This window comes from Mesocricetus auratus, unplaced genomic scaffold, assembly GCF_017639785.1.
Source record: "Mesocricetus auratus isolate SY011 unplaced genomic scaffold, BCM_Maur_2.0 Super-Scaffold_100013, whole genome shotgun sequence".
Lineage (NCBI taxonomy): Eukaryota > Metazoa > Chordata > Mammalia > Rodentia > Cricetidae > Mesocricetus > Mesocricetus auratus.
Window position 1 is genome coordinate 43,246,921 of NW_024429196.1, and position 21,989 is coordinate 43,268,909.

The window sequence follows — 21,989 nt, forward strand, 5'->3', positions numbered from 1 at the left end:
TATTTTTCAAAATATATAGGTAGAATTAATACAGCAGCATTTATAATCAAATGTCTTTTAGCAGCTGTTGCTTTTTTCAGCAAATAATTTAAAGACAACACAATAGCATACAGGATCCAGACTCTATGTATTTTCCATCTGTACGTGGCTTTTTTAGTACTCTATTTCTTTTAATTTTATTTCTTGGTTTTCAAAGACAGGGTTTCTCTGTGTAACTTTGTCCTGGAATTCACTCTGTAAACCAGGATGGCCTTGAAATCACAGAGATCTGCCTGTTTTTTGCCTCCAGAGTGTTGGGATTAAAGGTGTATGCCAGCACACCCAGCTACTCTATTTCTTTTTTAGGACTTTCTCCATCTTTTTTCTTTTCTCTCCCAAGCTTACATATATTTTTAAACACACTGTAAACCATTTAGAGGTTTTTCTTTTACCTTCTGAATCTGTCTTACCTGTATATCTCTATCTTTTTCTGGCCACGAGTCTTTTATTTGCTAAACAACATGGCTAAGATTAAAGTGGCTGTCCCCACTCTATTCCTTGGCTTTCTGAGTTTCTAGCTTCATTTCTAGCTTCATGCTTATCGCCAAAACTCTGTGGAGTTTCTAGGTTCATGTCACCACCAAGAAGCACGCCATCTGTTGCTCATAAATACCACTTAATTGTTTGGTAGCAGGACCTCTTAAAAGCCCTGAGCTACCCCTTGAGTGGGGAGTAGAATAGAGGGAAAAGAGAATCATAGGTTAGAAGACAGATCAGGCACCAATGTGACCTCTAGTGATCTAAAGGGATGACACCAATTGGCAAGCTAAGCAATAGTGGAGAGAGCACCTCAAATGCCGATTCCTGATAATGAACTTGATGTCTGTAACAATCCTGGAGCCTTCATCCAGTGACTGATGGAAGCAGAGGTAAACACCCACAGTTAAACACTGAACTGAACCCAAGGAAACCAGTGACAGAGAGAGAGAGGAGTGGTGAACAAATTGGCAAAGAATGGGCTGGCAAAACCAGCAGAGACAGCTGATCTGAACAGGGGAGAGCTCTTGGACCCCAGAACGACAGCTGGGAGGCCAGCATGGGACTGATCCAGACCCCCCGAATGTGAGAGTCAGTGAGGAGGCCTGGGCAACCTATGGGGCCCTGGGCAGTGGATCAGTGTTTATCCCTGACATACAAACAGACATCGTGTGTCCCTAACACAAAGACGGATGCTCTCTCAGCCTGGACTCTTAGGGGAGTGCCTGGACCCTGCCCTGAGTGAAATGACAGACTCTAGATATCCCCTATGTGGAAGGAAATGGTGATAGGGTGGGAGGCTGGGAGGGATGGTGGGGTGTGGGAGGAGGGGAGGGAGAGGGAACTGGGATTGACATGTAAAACAAGCTATTTAAAATTAAAATAATAATAATAATAAAAATAATAATAAGAAGCCCTGAGCTTTCTGCTAATGCTGAGTCAGGAAGCCTCTTGTAAAGAAACTGAGAACATCTGCTTGTCTCTAGCAAATAGAGCCCACCTGAGAAAGTGTTGCTACCCAGAAACTTCTTGTCTCATAGTCCCACTTATACTTTCTGTCTGGCAACTGGCCAATTAGCTTTTTATTCATCAACCAATAAAAGAAACATATATACAGAAGGACATCCTGCATTATTTCCTCTTTGAAATAATAATAGTGAGATCTTCCCTAAGAGGCAGAGAAAAATTATTATCAAAAAGAGATTCCTAAAGGAACCTAAGCATCATAGTTTTATCTGAATAAATGCTATGCTGTTAGCTGAAGGACATGAATATTCATATGCTAGTGCTAACCACTCACAAAAGTTTTCTAGTGCCTCCTCTTACTATATCTGCAAAAGCAGGTATTCAGCACTTCTGCCCAATCCATCCATTCTACACACTCACAGACCCTCTTTAAAGCCATTCAGGCTGATAGAATATGAACACTGAGCTGGTTTCCCTTTTTGCAAATGCTACCCAGACTTGATCTATACTGGCTTCCTTTTAAAAAGTAGTATTTCCAACTTGTTATGAATATCCATAGTGATGCTGGGAGTTGGATGTTTTAGGCTACTATTGTGGAGAACAGTTTAAAGTTCAGAGAAATCCATAAACTGGCTGGGAATTTATCAATGGCTATCAAAGGATACAAACCAGAGTCATCTTTTCATCTGTCATTCATTCTTTCAACATGTTTATTGAATACCACTAATAACACTTGAAGTTTAAAATTAAAAAAATTCTTTCCTTCATGATATTTTAATTGCAGTGAAGGAGATAGAAAAAACATTAAAGAGCAAGGGATGGATTGTTCAGTGTGGGGTGACGATACATCAGAGACAGTAAAGTAGCAGAAAGGGTAGGGGATGAGGAGTTGCAGCTTTAGAGAATGAAATCAGTGTCTATGTGGACATGACACTGGAGCAGATGTGGCTGGTATGAAGACAGTGGAAAAATGCACAACTTTAGAGCAAAAGCAAATGCAAAGCTTCCAAGACCAAACAAACAAAAGAATGGAACAGACTAGGATTCAGTGACAGTGAGGGCAGAATGGGATGGAAAGAATAATATTTCAGTCAACACTAACAAGGTTTGATTTATACTTTTAATAAATGACTCTTTTCAGAGGAACTACAACAGTCAAAATATGGAGAAAGAGGCTGTCCTGTTAGCCCACACAGGCAGTAGCAATGAATTTGGTGAGAAGTGATGACTCAAGGGTCATGTTCCAAAGGCAGAGTCACTGTTGGCAAGTAAATGTGTAGGGGTAAACAAAGACATTGTCAGAGGGATGTGTTGCCTCTTAGTTGCATATCCACTCCTGTTCTGCAGTGAGGCTGGAGCATCTCTCCCCTGCCAATAGGCATGGTGCTAAACTCAGCATCTTAACTGCAAGATACTGATGACACATGGGGGTAACAGGCTGCCTCCTTGCTCTGTGCTGTATCTGGTCCTCACAACAGCCTCCTATAATCATAAGCACCACATCTGCGGGCAGCTTTCCCTTCACCAAACTACATACATAGCCCCCTAGGATATCCAAAGCCCTAGGAAGGTTCCTAGCATGGTTTCAGATTCACTTTATCCCCTGGAACATGCTGCCATGACACCTTTCCTTACAGCTTTCTAGAGAACTCCATCAACACATCAGCATTGAGAAAGAACTTTTTCTTTATTCAGGGGGTGTTTCTGAGACCCTCTGACACACTCTTTCAATCTAGATCTTAGTTTAAATTCATGGTGGTTGTGGTGGTGGTGATGGTAGTAGTGTTGGGGTGGTGGTGATGGGATGGTAGTGCTGGTGGTGGTGGTGGTGGTGGTGGTGGTGGTGGTGGTGGTGGTGGTGGTGGTGGTGGTGGTGGTGGTGGTGGTGGTGGTGGCTGGGTGATGGTGGTGCTTGTGGTATAGTGTTGGGGTAGTGATGGTGTGGTGATGGTGGTGGTGGTGTTAGGGTGGTGGTGGGGTATTGGGGTGGTGGTGTTGATGGTGGGGGAGTGGAGGGTGGAGGGGAGTGGCAGGCCTTAGATTTGTTTCCTCTTACATTCTCTGACACATACTTGAAAACAGTGGCCATATTTTCTATTTACTGTATTCTTTACTATTTTACTTCCCAGTAGATAATTTCTTTATTACTCTAATCTTCTACTATTCCTAATGGCATTATATTAACTTCTCCCTGGTGAAGTGTATGTGGTCTCTATTTCATGGTTGGACCTTGGGGGATACAAAGAACATTAAGAATAGTTTCTTGGTATTTGGTCTGAGCAAATCGGTAAAATATGGTGCCAATTTCTGAGATGAGCAAAGCCAGAGGAGGGAAGGAATCAAGTGTTCTGCTCTGGTTACTAGACTGAAACTTCCTATGAGTATCAGTGGTGGTTTCAAATTGACTGCTCTGTGTTTGTGGCTAGAATTCAGGATAGGAGATAAGGCAAGAGCTATAACTTGGAAAAATTAGTGTATAGTTAACATTTATTGTGTGCTGTCTCTTCTGGAAGCAGCAGGAAGATTACTAAGGTCTGAGTCCCTTGTCACTCTAAACTTTAAAAACAGGGTAGAAATTGAAACTAAATAACTCAGGTGATACAAGAAAAAAGGACTTAAGAACAAGAGCTTCTAAGAACTAATGGAAGTATTTCAGTGAAAGAGACCATTCATTTTATCATTGCTTTATTTGAAATTAATATGAAGACTCATAGTTAACCACCAGATTTGTAAACTGATGTCATCAGAAACACTGACAAATCCTGCCATGGAGTAGAGTGTCCAATAACTGTGGAAGTGGGCCAAAGAACTGATGGATGGTGAGGAACTAGACGTAGAAGGCACAGCAGTTTTGGAACTTTTGTTATACAAATCAGTGAGCCAACACCAAGTGCACAGAATAACTACATGCCATGGATTACTCCAGCATCTTTTATACACATGTTGAAATTCAAAAACGGGGGAGGGGTGGTAAAATACTGCTCCAGGAAACTGATAAGAAGCACTTGGAGTGATAAAACAATGGAGGTGTTGGTGTAACTTTCATAATTTTGTGGTTTCACTTTTTAAAGCATTTTCACTTTAAAAGAATGATCTACATTGATCTTTTGAAGTTGTGTCTTATATTTACGTAGACAAGATGATTGTATTTCTTGAAAGTGTCATAGTAGAGAGATGTATTTACATCATGCGCTATAGCTGTTTGGTGATTTTCATTTAATTTAATTAATCTGGAACAAATGTGTGAAAGCTGCATATTCAGTAGCTCTACTCCTTGCCAAGCTGGATGTTGTCTGAGACATCCCTTCTGTGACCCCACTCACAGCACAGCTCACATCAAGCATGGTTTCACCCTGTCAGACCTTTTAAAGAACAGTCAAACATTCCATGCCAGCTGGAACAAGCCACACTTTGACAGGCATAGTATTTTTAATCTTTTAATATTGACAAGAGGCATACTTTATTTTTAAAATGAAATACATCGCAAGTTTATTATTCTGAAGCAGTTCAGCATATGCTCCATCTTTTAATGTGTAAACATTAAATGATATCCAATCTCAAATACCATTGGCAGGTTTTCTAAAGCAGCATGTCAGCAGGGATGATGTTGCCAACAGCAACAGCAGACACAGGCTCTTTTTATCTCCACTGAATCCTAAGATTGGATAAAGGGTATCAAGGCCAAAGACTTCTTTTCTAAATAACTGACTGACATCATCAACACAATTATCAGTCTGTAGCTCTTTCCACAATCACTATCTCACAGGTCACATAACTATAATCTCATAAGTATTATTTGTGACACAAATACAGTGAAGTATAAAAATATATTTTACAAGATGGCATCCAATGTATTTCACCTTAAGAAAGACGCTCTGCATAGTTATCGTATTTCTCAGTATCCTCAATATACAAGGCAAACTCTCACTGCAAATCTCATCTCCAGATCCATGGGCTACTTAGAAGTTCATTCTCATTGGATAGAGGAGGTTTGTATACAAGGACCAATCAGCTTCTCAACCCGAGTCATACTAGATGCACAGAGCTGTCCACTAAACAGGACACTATTAATAACCTTAAACAAGAAGCCAGAGGCCTCGCAGAGTTTTCTACAGTCCTGGCTGCTGACACCGATAACTGTCAGTCAGCTTCCTGCCTTGACAAGAAGTTGCTAAGAAGCCACTGAGAAGCATGTTAACGGTCAAAAAAGCAGTTGGTATTGAGTCATGTGAGCTAACATAATGGTAAAGGAAAGCACTTTGAAATGAATTCTATGTGACAGAAGGAAACAGTGGGCAGGATTTGTTAGTTTTGAACTACTCATAAAATTCCAAATATATTTCTGATAGAAAAGAAGTTTAAAGCCAAAATTATATCAGTAGTTTATGATAAAATTTGAGATGGCAAAAGAGGGCAATGTTATGAAACTAAACATGTAATAAACATTCCTGAAAGGACTGATGACCAAAGGGATTAAGACTGGGCTGGTTTAACCCCCAGAAACAGCTGACCTGACAAAGGTTAACTCTTGAATCCCAGGCATCAGCCTGGGAATCCAGCATGGGACTGATCAAGACCCCCTGAATGTGGGTGTCAGTGAGGAGGCCTAGGTAATCTATTGAGCCTTGGGCAGCAGATCAGTACCCATCCCGAGTATACACACGGACTTTGGACTCCCATCCAACAATGTGAGGTGCACTCTCACCCTGAACTCTTGGGGAAGAGTCTAGGCCCTGCACTATATGAAATGACAGACTATGGACACCCCCATGGAGGGCCTCACCCTCCCTGGGGAAATGAGGGGATAATAGGGGGTTTGGGGGAAGGGCACGGGAGGAGGGGAGGGAAAGGGAGAGGGCCCTGGAACTGACTTGTGAAGCAACCTTGTTTCTTATCTAAATTTAAACTGAAAAATAAATTTTAAAAAAATCAGAAAATTAAAAAAACATTCCTGAAAGCTAAAATTTTGATGATGGTTCCAAATGGAGGGGAAGATAATTCAGAGATGTATCTGGCTCTTTTCTGGTTCTTACTTATATAGACAAGGAGCAGCATGGTTAAGGAGTGGGAGAGTGCAGAACACAAGGAACCAGCAGTGTGGTTAGCGGTGGGGGAGGGGTGCAGAAGACAAGTGTGAGAGGTGGAACACCATGGAGCTAGCTTTTCTGATACAAGAATTATGGAAGAACTGTTTTCCCCAGACTTGATGCTTAGTGCACAATACTTTTAAAGGAATGTGTATTGGCCAGCACTTTGCCTCCTGCAAAGATGACTGGTGAGGAAGTAGAGTTGGCCTTATAATGGAGATTTCTTCTGAGGTCAAGAGGAGAGTGTCCGGGAAATATCTCCATTAACATGCATGTTTGCAGAGTTTGTAAATATATTTTTCATCAAAGTCCAACAAGTATTAATTTCCCCACCTTCCACTCCAACTGTTCATTCTGTGGCCTGTACACTATGAAAGAACACAGTTAATTCTTTTCTAATTATTTTTCTTTTACTGATGAATACTCCACTGTCATGGATTTAATGTTATTTTTTCCTCTGTCTTTAGAATTTAAATCATGTTCAGATATAAAACTGCTACTGTTTACTTGCCTTATGCTCAAAAAACCCTTGGCAGAGAGACTATAGCCTTTGTGCAGATGTACTCTGTTTATGCTTTAACTTTCTCCATGTACTCAGCTCTTGTATGTGAAAGTTTCTGTTATGTATATCAAAATTCCTAATCATTAACAACTAGCCTTGAAAACCATAGACTATCAACTTGTCACCTGTTTGCAGTGTAAGGTTCATTGCCAAGAAGAATGTTCTTTGTGATTTTAGAAAGGAAATAGACAGATCAGGGGATATGGCGGATAAACATATTGTCATGAAACGTGTTTTATGTACAGAACTGGACATCATGCAAGGCTCTCTGGGCTTACCTGAACTTGAGAGTCTGTAGGCCTGCAAAATATGGGCAGAAGCACTTCTAAGAGGCAAGTGTATATACTGATATTTACTTTTAAAACAATGTTCTTCTAAGAATAAAAGAGACCACTTGACTCCTCTAGATTTTAAGCAACTCTTTTCTTCATCCAGGAATAAAATGATTATTCTTCTCTAAAGTGACTGGTCAAATGGGCACTAGCCACACTTTATACTAACACCATTCCTTCTGTAAGTGCTATGGTTCAGAGAGAGAGAGAGAGAGAGAGAGAGAGAGAGAGAGAGAGAGAGAGAGAGAGAGAGAGAGAGAGAGAGAGATCATTTATTGCTAATAACATGAAATACTAGGATATACTTAAAACAAGCAACATTCCCCATCATCTTACCTTTGTTAGAAGTATCTTCCTTGTGTGTTCCTCTGACTACCCTCCACATCAGCCTTTCACATGTAGCTTCACATTTGCACCAAACCACTGAACAAGATTCTTCTAAGCCCTCCTGCCTTTATATTGAGGTTCTCTATTTTAACAAACAGTTGCCTCTACTCAGATTCCCCTGCTGTCTGATACATGCAATCCCCTTGTAGGATTGGATTCCTTGGCATTATCAAGATAGTCAGATTACCCTGCTGTCTGATACATTCAATACCCTTGTAGGATTGGCTTCGTTGGCATTATCAAGATAGTGCCTTTTACCATGGAACTTTCCTCACCATCTATTTCCAGAATGTTCAATGAGCCCCTGTCACAAGGAAGGGTTCTTTATTCTAGAGTGTCAGTAGGTGGGACAATCTCTTCCCTCATCTTATTAGAGGTGAGCAAAAATTATTCAATCTAAAATGACACAAATGTTCCTTTCACTGACTTAGACCCAAAAGCTGATGACATCCAGTTTCCTGACACTCGCCTTAAAAAAAACTGACATCGTATCCAGGGTTACAGATATAATGGCAGTTTCCGGGAGAGGAATCTTGGAAAGCAGATGTGTTTTGTAGACCTCTTGGTTTACTCCATACAAAACTCATTCCATTTCAAGTTAACGGAGTGGCTTTCTCTCTAATTCAATGACCCTTTCACAAGAAAATTAAGTAAAGAACAACTGCTGACTAGGATGCCAGAAGCAATTGTTCTATGTCTACCTGCATCTCAACCATTTTCTTGTCTTTGGGTCTAGAATCTATTGGACATTGGTTGTAAGTCAATCTGGCAGTGATGATAGAGAAAGGCCTTTTACTTATCAACAAAGGATACACAAATATGTACTTGTCATTTTCCTATAAATCACATTTAGCAGACAGAAGAAATATGAAGGATTTTATCAACTCAAGGGGAGTATTCCTAAGATATTAGCAATTTTTCTATGGTCCTGCTGTTCACACAGACAGACTCACCTTTACATATGACCCTGTTCTTCATAGATCAGTGATTCTCAACTCTTAGACAAAAACAAGCCTTGCTTTGTATCTATCACAATATTAAGCAACACTTTCCCATTCTCAAATGGAGTTTGAAGATATAAATTTCATAACTTTCCTGAGCTAAAATATAATAAATTTAAGAAAAATACATTTTTTTCTGGGCACTAACAAGAGAGACAAAAATGAAGCAATCTGATATTGGCATTTCTATATAATTCCCACCTGAACAAAACAACTAAAATATAATTTATGGTAATATTGTGCTGTACTTTAATGTCATAAATGGTCTTGCTTGTTAATCATGTGATTTAAAAAATAATAACTGTTAGTGATGTTCTGAGGAAACCAGAACAAAATCTTTCAGTTACATACATGATAATTGCAGTTTCAAAAAAGTTTGAGTACATACCATGCTTGTATTTCTGTGATTGGGCTACCTCACCCAGGGTATTTTCTTCCAGTTCCATCCATTTGCCTTCAAATTTCAAGCATGGTATGTACTCACTCATATATGGATATTAGACATAGAGCAACGGACTACCAGCCTACAATCTACACCACCAGAGAAAGTAGGAAACAAGGAGGACCCCAAGAGAAAAACACATGGTACCTTGAAGAAGGGAAAAGGGACAAGAACTCCTGAGCAAAATGGTAGCACGGGGGTGGGGGGTGGTGTGGTAGGAAAAGAAGAAGTGGAGAAGAGGAAGGGGGAGGAGAACAAGAGGGATCAGAGACAGGAGGAATAGAGGAGAGCAAGAAAGGAGATACCTGGATAGCGGGAACCAGAATAGGTTTAAAGTGAGGTCTGGCGCTAAGGAAATGTTCAGGAATCCACACGGATGACCCACTAGGCAGTAGGGGAGAGGCTGTCTTTGATATCCTTCCCCTGTATTGAGACTGATGACTACATTAGTTGCCATCCTAGAGCCGTCATCCAGTAGCTGATCGAAGAAAAAGCAGGCACCCACAGCTAAGCACTAAGCCACACTCCTGGAATCCAGTTGTAGAGAGGAAGGAGGGATGAGCAAAGGAGCCAAGACCATGCTAGAGAAGCCCACAGAAACAGTTGACCTGACCTAGTGAGGGCACTGAGACCCTAGTCGTAAAACTGGGGAACCAGCATTGGACCGAATCAAGACCTCTGAATGTGGGTGCCAGCTAGGAGGCCTGCACTGTCTATGGGACCTCTAGCAGTGGAGTCAATATATATACCTAGTGCACAAATGGAATTTGGGAGCCCATTCCCTAGGGAGGGATACTACTGCAGCCCAAATACAGGGAGTAGGACCTAATCCCCCAAATTATGTGACAGACTTTGATGATTCCTGGTGGAAGGCTTCACTATCCTTGGGGAGTGGGTGGGAGTGGGTTGGGGGGGCCACTGCAGGGACATGGAAGGATGGGAGGGAGAGGGAACTGGGATTGATATGTAAAATAAGATTGTTTCTAAAATAAAAAATTGTTAAATTGGATCAAAAGTACTATGTACTTATGAAAGTTGAATATACCCATCGACTCCAATAATTGTCCATATATATTCCACTTCCTATAAGTCTGGAAGATTATTTAAATACATAGCAAGATGAGATGACTCCTTTTAATGCAAATCTCACCACCAGATCATACTAATAGTCCTTATAATGGTAACTTCTAAAGTGACCTTTGACATGTCACTTCCCATTGACATGTAGCATCCATTTTTATATCAACTAAATCAAAAGACATGCAACTTGAAAACTTTTCATTTATTCTGTGAAACCTGGTCAATAAGGTATTATAATTACAGAATGCTGCATTTCTATATTCTAGATAACACTTCTATATATAGGCCCATAGGAGTATATGGGCATCTTATAATATTGAGAAATGCATAACTGCTTTGTGTCAGCATATCTAAAGTCCAGAAGATACAATGCAAGGTTTAAAGTCATAAGAAGCAAGCCTTTACCCATAAGAAGAAACTCTCTCAAGTAAAACTTATTTTAAATATTTCATTCTATCTTTATTTTCTTACATACTTTGTGGATGTTGCAAATTTTCTTAAAACGTTATTGGTATTAGTAATGGTCTTACAGACTTTATGAGTAAAAATGAGGACAAAAACTTAGAAAATAAATGGGAACAGAAAACAAGTAATAAACAAAAGTAATGTTTTTTTAAAGTGATGGGATGGGGAGCTAAAATTTTAAAGAGACAAAGTTATAAAGTTTGCAATGTGTTGCTACATTCTTTTTCTTTAGATGAGTTGCTATGAGTTGTCCCTCAGAAGAAATTGGGATCTATGAAACAGCAGCAAGTAAGGAAAAACCTTTTAGGTGTGAGGATGCTCCTTCTGGGAAGAAGAGCTCTTGTGACCCACCTGTTCTTCTACTCACACCACTAATGACTTGAGGCTTCTGAAGCCTTAAATATGAACAGGGATAAGTTCCCTGAAAACTTTAAGATCATGAAACTGAGAAAGACAGAAGCACAAATAAGAGGAAAAGGCAAAAAGAAAACAAAGTCAATTAAGTAAAAAGCATAAACCTGTACGTGAACTCAATCATGAATTGTTCTTTAAATAAAAGTTTAATGCAGTTTAATATACCATATATCACAAGTTATGACCCAAATTGCTAAGCAATCCTAAGAATTTGGCAAAGACATACATAAGGTTAATATTTTAAAGGATGGAATGGTATTACTTTTCAACATATTTATTCATCCATTTTCAAATGTTTTCTAAGACTCTTTTAATGCAACCTAATCTCATATATTCTAAATTAAGGATTATTCCATATTGGTCCCCCAAAGTTCTTTTTGCCCAAAAATATAGGTTATGTTTATTTAAAAACATATGCTTTTAAGAGTAGAGTGTAACTTAAAGACTACAGTATAACTTCTTATTTTTCAAGTGGGGAAAATGCATTAACTGTGGACTAAAACATATAAAAATTCTTTCAAAAACCAGGAAAGGATAAAAGGTTAATTATCCTGTATTGCTGTTCATTTCACTGTGAGCAGGACACTGGCTAGTAGCATTCTGTAAGTTAGACATTCACCATTACTCAGGCATCTTAATAAGGTTAGAAAGAATTTTCACAGTGTGATTGATGATGGTTTATTACCCATGTCCTTAAACACAACCTGTAGAAGGTCAAGGCTAGGAAAGCTCATTAGAGCAGAGGTACAGGCATTTCCTCCAAAGTTTAAGATGATACAGAGAAGTGTCTTCCTTCTCCACTTTCCTGGTGCTTTTTGTTTTGTTTTGTTTTTGTTTTTTGGTCAGGGTATGTGTGTTGACTGTGCCATCTTGTCTGGTAAAATAAGCAGAGTTTATTTGTTTGCAGCTGTTTGATGACTACGATTAGCCTTCAGAAGGTGAAGTGGAGTGAAAATAAATCTTCATCTAACTGCAGCCCAAAGCCTGGGGGATAGGGGAACAATGTTTCAAGCCCAGGAAATCACCATACCCTAATAAAACTCCAACATCCAGTAGACCCACACTTTCTGGATGGACGAAGAAAACAGTGTGTTTTGGAAAATAATACAATATTGTGGTTCTATGTAGGTTTACCACAACTCATCTTTGCATGAACATCTTTTACAAACGACAGGGAACACTTAGATACTTTTTAGTCCTTTACTTTGTCATAGTCAAGGCAAGGTTTTGATCAAGTAATGCAAAATTATTCTTACCTCCCTTGTTTATTCTCTTTCCCAACAGGAAGAAATGAATACTATAGTCTTGGCTAACGGCATAAAAGGCAATTCCACAGGTCAATAATCTTTTGCTTAACCCAATGACTTCCTCCAAGGACAAAGAGCAGCAAATCATAGCAGCTGATTGCTGTTGTACTTAAGAAGATTTCGTTGTAAAATGCAACATTGTTTTTGCATTTCTTGGAATGTGCCACTACGTACAAGTAATAAATCCTGAAGAACTGATAGGGAAGAAAACAAATAAGGATTATGCCTATAAAGAACAAGTTTTTCAGCTGAGCCCAGAACTCCTGGTGGGATAGCAAGGAATGGCGAAGCTTCCGCACCATGGACAATGTGATGAAGACTTGGAAACCCAAGAGAATCATTGCAATGGCTATGACAATAATTACTATCATATAGTTGACAATTTGTACATAATCACGGGCAAGTTCTTTATGAAATCTAAAGCAGTGTTGATCATTGTATTCTTCATTATTTCCATACTGAGAAACCACCAGGGGCACCACAATGACAATCACTAAAAGCCACATAGCAGTACTGGCAGCAACTGCATGCAGTTTTCTATAGAATTCTACTTTGTCTCTGCGCTTGAAGAAGATGAGGTACCTGATGACCAGTATCACCACATAGAAGAGGAAGGTGAGGTACATGTGTATATGCAACATGGCACTCACAAATTTGCAGAAGGGCAGTCCAAATGTCCAAGTCCCCTTGATGAGGTATGCCAAGCGGAAAGGCACAGTCAGCAGAAATAACCCATGGACCACCACCAGGTTAATGACTGCCATGGTGGTCACTGAACGTGAGTTCATTTTCACCAGCAAGAACAGGATGGAGATGACACCTGCCAGTCCTCCGATAAGTACTATGAAGTAAAGCGGGATTAAATGGTGTGCCAGTATAGGTTCACAAGAGGAATTCTCGGAAGTATTCTGTCTGTCCATTTTTCAAACATTGCCTGCAAAAGCAAGAACACCAATGTACCTGGTCATACTCCCAGACCTTGGTTTACAGCTCCTCCAGTACACTGGGAAGGTGGCTCTTTAGTTTATCTGCCTTCATGGCATTACACTTTATAAGCTTTAAGAATAAAGATAATACTGTCTGCATATTTATAGTCTCTATACCTAAAACACAAAGCCATTTCATTAGTCTGTTTGGTATTGTAACACGATACCACAGACTGAGTTTAGAAGTAGGTTCATTTTGGCTCACAGTTCTGAAAGTTCATGGTCAAGGGGCCTCACTTGATGTCCTTCTTTCTGAGAGAGTTGTAGGGAGGTGACAGAACATGGGGAATGTGAATGTATCTTTTCTAATCTCTCACCTTCTTTTCACAAAGGTATCAGGATTTAGACATGAAGATTCTCCCCCCAGAGACACAGTTGAAAGCTGACTAGCTGGTGAAGCAATGCAAAGTATTTTTAGCATGGTTCTGTTTCTCTAAGTCCTTCCAAGTAATTATAAAATGATCCAAGGATATTCATACTTAACTCCTTGAGAATGCTGATTAATTTGACCAAAGCTCAGGGATATCAAAGCAGGACAAAGCTATACAACACTTATCTGCTTTTCTCATGACAGTTTTCACAGTATCTTCTATGAGACCGTGGGTGAGTTCTTTCCGTGAAGTATGACATGCCTCACAAGTTTCTCATCTTGTATCTTCATGTGTGTTGTAAATGTAAAAGGTCCACTCATACTGCGTCCTTGGACTCCTGAAAATCCCTCTTTATGAGAACCTAGTTCTCTGCAATCGATTCTCTAAATTCTTATTTTTATTATTTCTTTTATATTATGTGCATGAGAGTTTTGCCTGCATCTATGTATGTGCACCACATGACTACTTGGAGATCAGAAGAGGATGTCAGACCCTCCGGAACTGGAGTCCCAGATGGGCACTGGGACTTGAACTTGGGTCCTCTTGAAGAACAGCCCATGTTCTTCTTAACTGCTAAGTCTTTTCTCCAGCCCTCCATATTCTTCATTCATTGTCAGTAAGAACTTTTAAATCTTTGAATTTCACTACACACATCATATCCAATTTCCTTTTTAAATTTTCAGTGGTCTCTCATCTCAAAAGATCAATAATATCCTTAAATCCAGTATGAAATTCTCAATGATTTAATGAAAACCTATTCTTAAAAATCCAGAAAGCCCTCTTGCCTGCTTACTTTGATTTGTTTCCTTACGGGGGTTATGACAGGGGTGAGGTAAGGATATGGGGGGACTGGGAGTTGAACAGAATTGGGCTGCATGATGTGAAACTCTCAAAGAGTTAATAAAGAAGTTTTAAAAATCCAGAATGTCCTGGATTACAGTGTCCGATTTTGCTGGTTAAAAGGGAAAAAAAGAATGTTATAAGCTTAGGAATATGGCTTTAACAGTTATATAATAATGATAACATCTAAGATATTTGTTTACTGACATTAGGAAAACTGGAACTGAGCAGAAACGTAACTGAATTATTCGCTGGATACCTGACATTTGTAACACACTTGCAATTGTTCTGAATGCTTTTCCAAACACCTCTCCATACAATGTATTCTCACCCAAATTATAAACCAATTATTAAACCAAATGATGTACACAATGCTGATGAATCTGAAAAGGCTGCATATAAATCATGTGTATTCTCAGTGAGACGATGGTGCTTCTAAAGATACAGAAATAATAAATGAAGTATAAAAATATTTATCAATTAGGGAAATGTGTACAGTGACTAACCAGACACACAGATATACTAAATTTTCAGAGGGACAGGGAAGACAATTAGTAAAACAATCTCTAAAAATATTTTTCTATGGAAATGACAATTTATAAAAAGTTGAGAAACTAATAATATGAAATGCCATAAAGGCTGTATATTATATGAATTCTTTTCCAGAAAATTCAAAACTAATGTGAGACAAAACAGATACATGCATCCCAACTTGTAGGAGAAGAAGTGACCTTTAAAGAGGTATTTAGAATACTGGGACAATGGAGAAATGATACCATCATTGAACTATGCACTTAAATGACCAATGCCCATGTATTTCCTTCACCTCCAGAAAAATATAATGACAGCCTAACCCCAAAAAGCCTGCTTTTGTGAGCAAAAGAACACAGCTTCAGAGAGCTGTGGCCCACTTAACCGTATTTCCCTGAATTTCTGAAAAGTTGGCTGTGTTATATTGTGTGATCTCCCTACTTGCCTTCACTTTGTCTCTGTAAAAGTGCAGTTCTGTCAAGTAGAAATGCTCTTGTTTTCATCTGAGTCAAGCATATATATGCTGCCAATGCTTCTTCTCACAATTTCTTCAGCTATTAGTCTAGTATGACTGCTCCTGAAAGAAAAGAGTAAAGTTAGTGGTGTGTCATTCAAATCAATCTCTTTATAAATTTCCATGATGACTGCCTTTCAAATATCAGAAGCATACATTAAATGATTCCCGTGTGCCAGGACTACAGTATATTTAGTGATTTACTCTCACAGTATGCTCACAGCTGCATAATACATTGTTACCTGGAATTTAAGGTGATAACACAACCTTTTGGTACTCTCTGTCTCTCCATAAGCAGGAGAGGGTGCATGAACAAATAACCTATAGAGTGGTTCTCTCTGCACATGCTCACTCTTCTTTGCTTCCTTCACTGTTACAGATTTTCTGAAGCTATAGTTCCTGAATGTGACTGCTGCTGGGGACAAGAATTGGGCAATAATGGATGCCAGTATGCAAAAGCATTAGTTCACTAAGTAACATGGCAGTGGCATGATCCATTTATGCTGGCAGACTTCTGGTATTCAGTACTATAAGTTCTGGATCTCAGTTATCAATGTGACATGTCAAAAATCCATCATAAATTTTATTGATTGTAAACGGAGTAAAGCAAAGTGAAAAATGGTCAAATTAAAAGAGGAGGTTTTTAGGATGAGTTATAAGGAATTCAGCTCTACAGTATTTACAATTGTCAATCTTTAAATATAAGAGTCGATATAAACATTGTGGTGTGTTTATATATTCACTGTGAAATGCTGTCTTCCTTTCTTTTTGTTTTGGAAACAAAACAAAGTAGAAAAAAGTTTTTATTGTCAACTTGACACAATCTAGAGACACCTGGGATGAGTCAACATCAGTTGAGGCCTTGCTCAGTTCAGATTGTCATGTGGCCATGTCTATGAGAGACTGCCTTGAATAATGTAGGGGGGCCCAGGCTACTGTTGATAGTACCATCCCTAAAGAGGTGTTCTGGGCTGTATAAGAAACTAAGAAACCTAGTTGGGTATGAGCCAGCAAGCAGTATTACTCAATAGTATATGCTTCAAGTCTCTGACCGACTTAAGTTTCTGCCCTGACATCCCTTAGTGATACACTATAACTTGTAAGATTAAATAAGCCCTTCCTCTCCCAAGTTGCTTTTGGTTTGTGTTTTATCATAGTAACAGGAAAGCAAACTATGACAGAGGCTATGCTATCCATAGACTCATGATTCTTAACCTCAGCTTGCTGAGGTTCCGGGCTTGCATCACCAAACCTGACTCTGTATCCAATGATTCTAATAATAATTTTTAAAAATCCATCTTTTCTGATATTCTTGAGCCAATTTTGCTTTACAGCAGTTCTGTAGGTTGCAACCCCTGAGGTGAGGGCACATATCAGATACCCTGATTATTGGATATTTACAGTGTGACTCGTAACAGTAGCAAAGTTAGAGTTATGAAGTAGCAATGAAATAATTTCATGGTTTGGGGTCACCACAACATGAGAAACTGTATTAAAGTGCAAGACCAGGCTGGAGAAACCCACAGAAACAGCTGACCTGAACAAGGGGGAGCTCATGGACCCCAGACTGATAGCTGAGAAACCAGCGTAGGACTGACCCAGACCCCCTGAACATGGGTGTCAGTTAGGAGGCCTGGGCAATCTATGGGGCCTCTGGTAGTGGATCAGTATTTATCCCTAGTATACGGATGGATTTTGGGAGCCCATATCACACAGAGAGATTATCTGTCAGCCTAGACATATGGGGGAGGGCCTAGACCCTGCTCCAAATGATATGACAAGACTTTGAAGAATACCCATGGAAGACCTCACCCTCCCTGGGGAGCAGATAGGGGATGGAACAGGGGGTTGGTGTGGAGCAGGAGAGAAGGGGAGAGAGAGGGAACTGGGATTGACAAGTAAAACAAGATTATTTCTAATTTAAATTTAAACAGGAAAATTGAGAATCACTTTTTTCATTTTCTTTACTTATAAGCTTAAGGATTCTTAGATCTAAAGTATGTCTTCTTAGACAAAAAAAATTGTTTGTTTCTTCTCTTATAGTACTATAAATTCAGAGTATTCTGATTCTATTTATACCTTCCTTCCATACTATTGTTTTCATTAATTTTAAGTCTATGTATGCTTTATTATCTCAGAATAGAAAACCTTAATACATGGCTTGTAGAAGTTTTTAGTGAAAGCATGCAAAATGGACCCTGTCAGCAAAGTCACAACAGCACAATGGTATTAGCTATGAGGTTTACGGTTCCCATTCGGGTTCAAGGAATCAAGCTTTTCCATCTACTACAACTAAATGAAGTTAGATTAGCTAGACAGTATATTCTAAAGAAGTGGTTAGCAGATTTTAACCATCACAACAACATAATAACAATGTGAGAAATGTGCTGATAAGATTAAAATAAGCTACCATTCTAATTTTTTAGTTATTTATTTGTTATTTAAATTAGAAGCAAGCTTGCTTCACATGTCAATCCCAGCTTCCTCTCCCTCCCCTCTTCTTCCACTCCCCCACAAACTCTCCCAACCCCCCACCCAATCTCCACTCCACTCTCCAGGGAGAGTGAGGCACTTCATGGGGGATCTCCAAAGTCTGTCATATCATCCAGGGCAGGGCCTAAGCCCTCCCCTATGTGTCCACGCTGAGAAAGCATACCTCTAACTACCATTCTACTTAAATGAAATATTTAAACTGGGACAGGCAACTAATATTGAAGATCTTTCAAAAGCCATACGGAAACCTAATAGTGTATAAACTTCCTAGTATATATTAATATGTAAAAAAGTTTAAAAGGAGTGATCATAAAAGTGAAAAAGACAGCTACTCCAGTTAGACATATTATAACACCAAGTAAAACTTCTGGCGACAGAAATTGATTACTTCTTGTTGTATTCTTTGTCAAAAGGTTCCTTTAGGATCTCCCAGTCCCAAATATCACAGAACTATTGGTTACTCTTCACAAGCTGATGGTAAGATCCTGTTGTGGAAGACAACACTTACTTATATCATTAAACATTAAAAAATCAATCTGGTTCCCTACTAAAAGATTCACCCCTACTGACTAGTGTTCACAGTGCTGGAAGATATTTTTCACACACTATAGGAGAAAAGTAAACATCAATATTACCCAGCTTCAAGCCTTATAGCCTACATTCACCTGCCTGCAAAGATTCACTAGTGCAATAGTGACAGAAAAGTTATGGGAGTAACCAACCACTTTTTAAATTGGATTTAGGGCCCAATACATGAGAGCAAACCCATAACTGGCACTGCTAAAAACCTGAGACTAAATAAGTCATGGGCCCTAAGGCAAAACCTACTACTAGTATTAAAAGAGCACAGCAATGAAATTATTTCTAAAAACATTTTGCTATATCCATAGATCAGTGTGCATCACTCAGCTCTCATCATAGAAATATGAAAGTATTTGACACAGAGACCCACAACTGCCCAATGTACAGAGAGTGAGAGACTTTGGAGCACTCAGTCCTAAATGGGATGTCTCCATCAAACCCCTCCCCTCAAGGCTCAGGGTCTTTGAAGAAGAAGAGGCAGAAAGATTATAAGAGCTATAGGTAGTATATGAGGCCAAGGGATCAGAACTTTCCAGTCATGTCAGGGTTGACATGTATGAATTCATAGAGATTATCATAGTATGCACAAGACCTGTACAAATTCAAACAAAGAAAATATCCCAGCACAGAGAAGGTGGCATGTATACAAAGTCCCACCCCTAACCAAGAAGCTGCTTGCAATTGAAACCTTCTGGAAGGGGGAAATCAGTTTTCTTCTGTGAAATGACACTTGGTATAACAACCACACTCCAGGGTAGGAAAGATGCTCAGGAGTTGTAGGCCAGCACAAAGTGGACTCCATATTTTTGTATGCTTTACTTTTATTTTGTTGGTGTGGTTTTCACCTCTTTGGTTTTCTTGGGGATTTTTATTTGAAATTTTTTGGAGAGAGATAGGGTGGGAAATAACATAAAGTTGGATAGACATGGAGGTGGAATGAGTTTGGGGAGTAAAAAGAGCATGATCAAAATATATTGAATAAAAACAATTTTTAAAGCTAATAACCACAAAAATTAAAACCAAGACAGTATTACCATACACTTAAAATTTATATCTTAAAACATTAAGCTATGAATAATTCTCACCATCAAAACAAAAAATAAATAAAATACCCACACCACTGCTGATAACTACCTTCATTTACAGTGCTTTGGAATGAAGCCATGACTGAGGAAATGGGTAAAAAAAGAAAACCAGTACTTTCTAACATTTTGCAATGATCATGGTAATACTTCTAGCTTCTGCTCATGCATTCCAAACAGTCAAAACGAAACAAAGATCTGCCAATATGCATTTAATAACCAAATACTGAGGATGTTGTAGTTTTATTCTACTGTGTGTCTCAGATTATGCTCATTAAATGCAAACAATAAAAGGAAGAAATCATGACATAATGGAAGTGGTGCATGTGTGATGATATAATCAGCCTAAACAGCACTCTTGGATATAGCCTAATCCACAGAGTTCTGTGATTTGGGGGAATCTTGGTCTTTCACTGCCCTACTGTATGTTTGCTCATGAATCATCTAGGTTAAAAGCAATTGCCATAATCTTTACGGATAGCACAGCCTGCAGATCTGCAGTAGTGGGAGATGCCTAGCTTTCAAATAACCAAGAATCTTCTTCCTAACTGGTATGTAATAGGATGATACATTTTGGTCATAAAATAGACTTCAGGGTCTATAATGAGATGTTCCAGAAGACATAGCTCCTTCAAAAAGGGAATTCTGGGGACTATCCATAACCACATGACAATAATAAGCCTCACTCTCTTCAGATTTGCTTTTGTGGCAGGAGCTAGCTCACCAAAGGGACTGACAATTGTTACATGAAACAGATCTGGGGCTTATAGGGGAGGTTACAGTTAAAACAGTGAAGTCAATATCAGTGGAGATGAGCTGTAAAAGAGCTTGAAGATAAATGTGAAACAACAAAACTGAGCAGGTAAGAGGAGTGACGTGGGTTTTGGCCAGTGTCAGCAGACTGGCTGGCTCACCAGAGCTCTCCTTCCTCAGAGAGCATGTGTAAGGCACCCTTGTCCTTCTGAATACCCTTGCTTCTGTTGCAGTTAAGTGAAACAGCTCATTTACAAGGAAGAATTCTAAAAAGCCTCCATCTATTTTAAGAAAAGAGATTCCCAAACTACTCTACAGACAAGTTGGAAAATATTAGGTAACCAAGACAACTCTAGCTCTATCTTTGTAGCTGTGATAGAAGTCCTTCCCATGGTGAAGCTACAGGTTGATCACAGAAATGTGACAAACACAGCATAGGATAGTTTACAGCCAGAAAAAACAGCCAAAAGGTTTAGGACTAGTGGGCAACAACTCATAGACAGTCAAGGATACCAGTTAACAAATAGAGGCTTAGAAATTGATGAAGGGGGTGTGTATTACTCATCTCTAGTTGGATGAGAAACATCATTACAGCCTTATCACCTGCCATGTGTGCCATGGCTACATGGAAAGAGTGTGTGCGCCCTTCTCTGGCTCAGTCCGTAACAGCCCAGAACACAAAACAGTCTCAGCAGAAAGTGGGTCTGCTTTTGTCCATTTTCTACCAGAAAGCCTCTAAAGACCCAGAGACAAACAAGCTCAACAGCTCTTCCTCTCTTGGGAACCTCTCCCACCTCAGGAGTGTTTCTTCATTTTCCTTCCTTTCTCAGCTCTCCTCAACTTCCCTAATAAAGCCCACTTCCCCTCTGCTTGTTCCCACAGGAGCCTGAATTTTGTCAGCTTTGTTGGTGTGAGACAAGAAGCCACTGATTCAGACTGAAACTGGGTGACTGTTGAGCTTCCAGCACCATAAGTGTCTGAGTTATGCAAACCTGGGCTGAGAATTGTCCATTCTTCTAAAAACTACTGCTAGAACAGGGTTTCCTTGTAGTTCTCTGGGCAGAGAGGCTCTCATGTCAGTTTGGCCTCAGCACTGGCTCTGGCTGCAATCATCTCATATGTGAAAGAATCAGATTCTATGCATATTGTTGTGTCCAAAGTCTGGACCTCCAAAAGACCACCAAGGGACCTGATTGGATGCAAACTGAGGGAGTCTAGGGAAGTTGCAACATTTTAGTCTCAGCAGGACATGTGGAGTTGTTTGATCCCTTTCTGATC

The 21,989-nt window shown here is 39.4% G+C and overlaps 2 protein-coding genes across 4 annotated transcripts in view; both read right to left on the reverse strand.

The window, feature by feature from the left end:
• Positions 1-8,735, reverse strand: part of LOC101823730 (probable G-protein coupled receptor 141) — a 36,230-nt gene extending 27,495 nt beyond the window's left edge. For 2 of the 3 annotated variants that reach the window (XM_021228216.2, XM_021228215.2), the window contains exon 1: positions 7,800-8,735. The gene's annotated coding sequence lies outside the window, so the exon portion shown is untranslated. Of the gene's footprint in view, positions 1-4,906; positions 5,138-7,799 lie in introns of those variants that run through there. The other variant, XR_005880780.1, reaches the window with a different exon arrangement.
• Positions 8,736-12,438: 3,703 nt separating this feature from the next.
• On the reverse strand, positions 12,439-13,479 carry LOC101836709 (probable G-protein coupled receptor 141). The gene has a single exon (XM_021228221.2). The coding sequence runs from the start codon at positions 13,477-13,479 to the stop codon at positions 12,562-12,564; it is 918 nt and encodes a 305-aa protein (XP_021083880.1). The 3' UTR covers positions 12,439-12,561.
• Between the last annotated feature and the right edge of the window lie 8,510 nt (positions 13,480-21,989).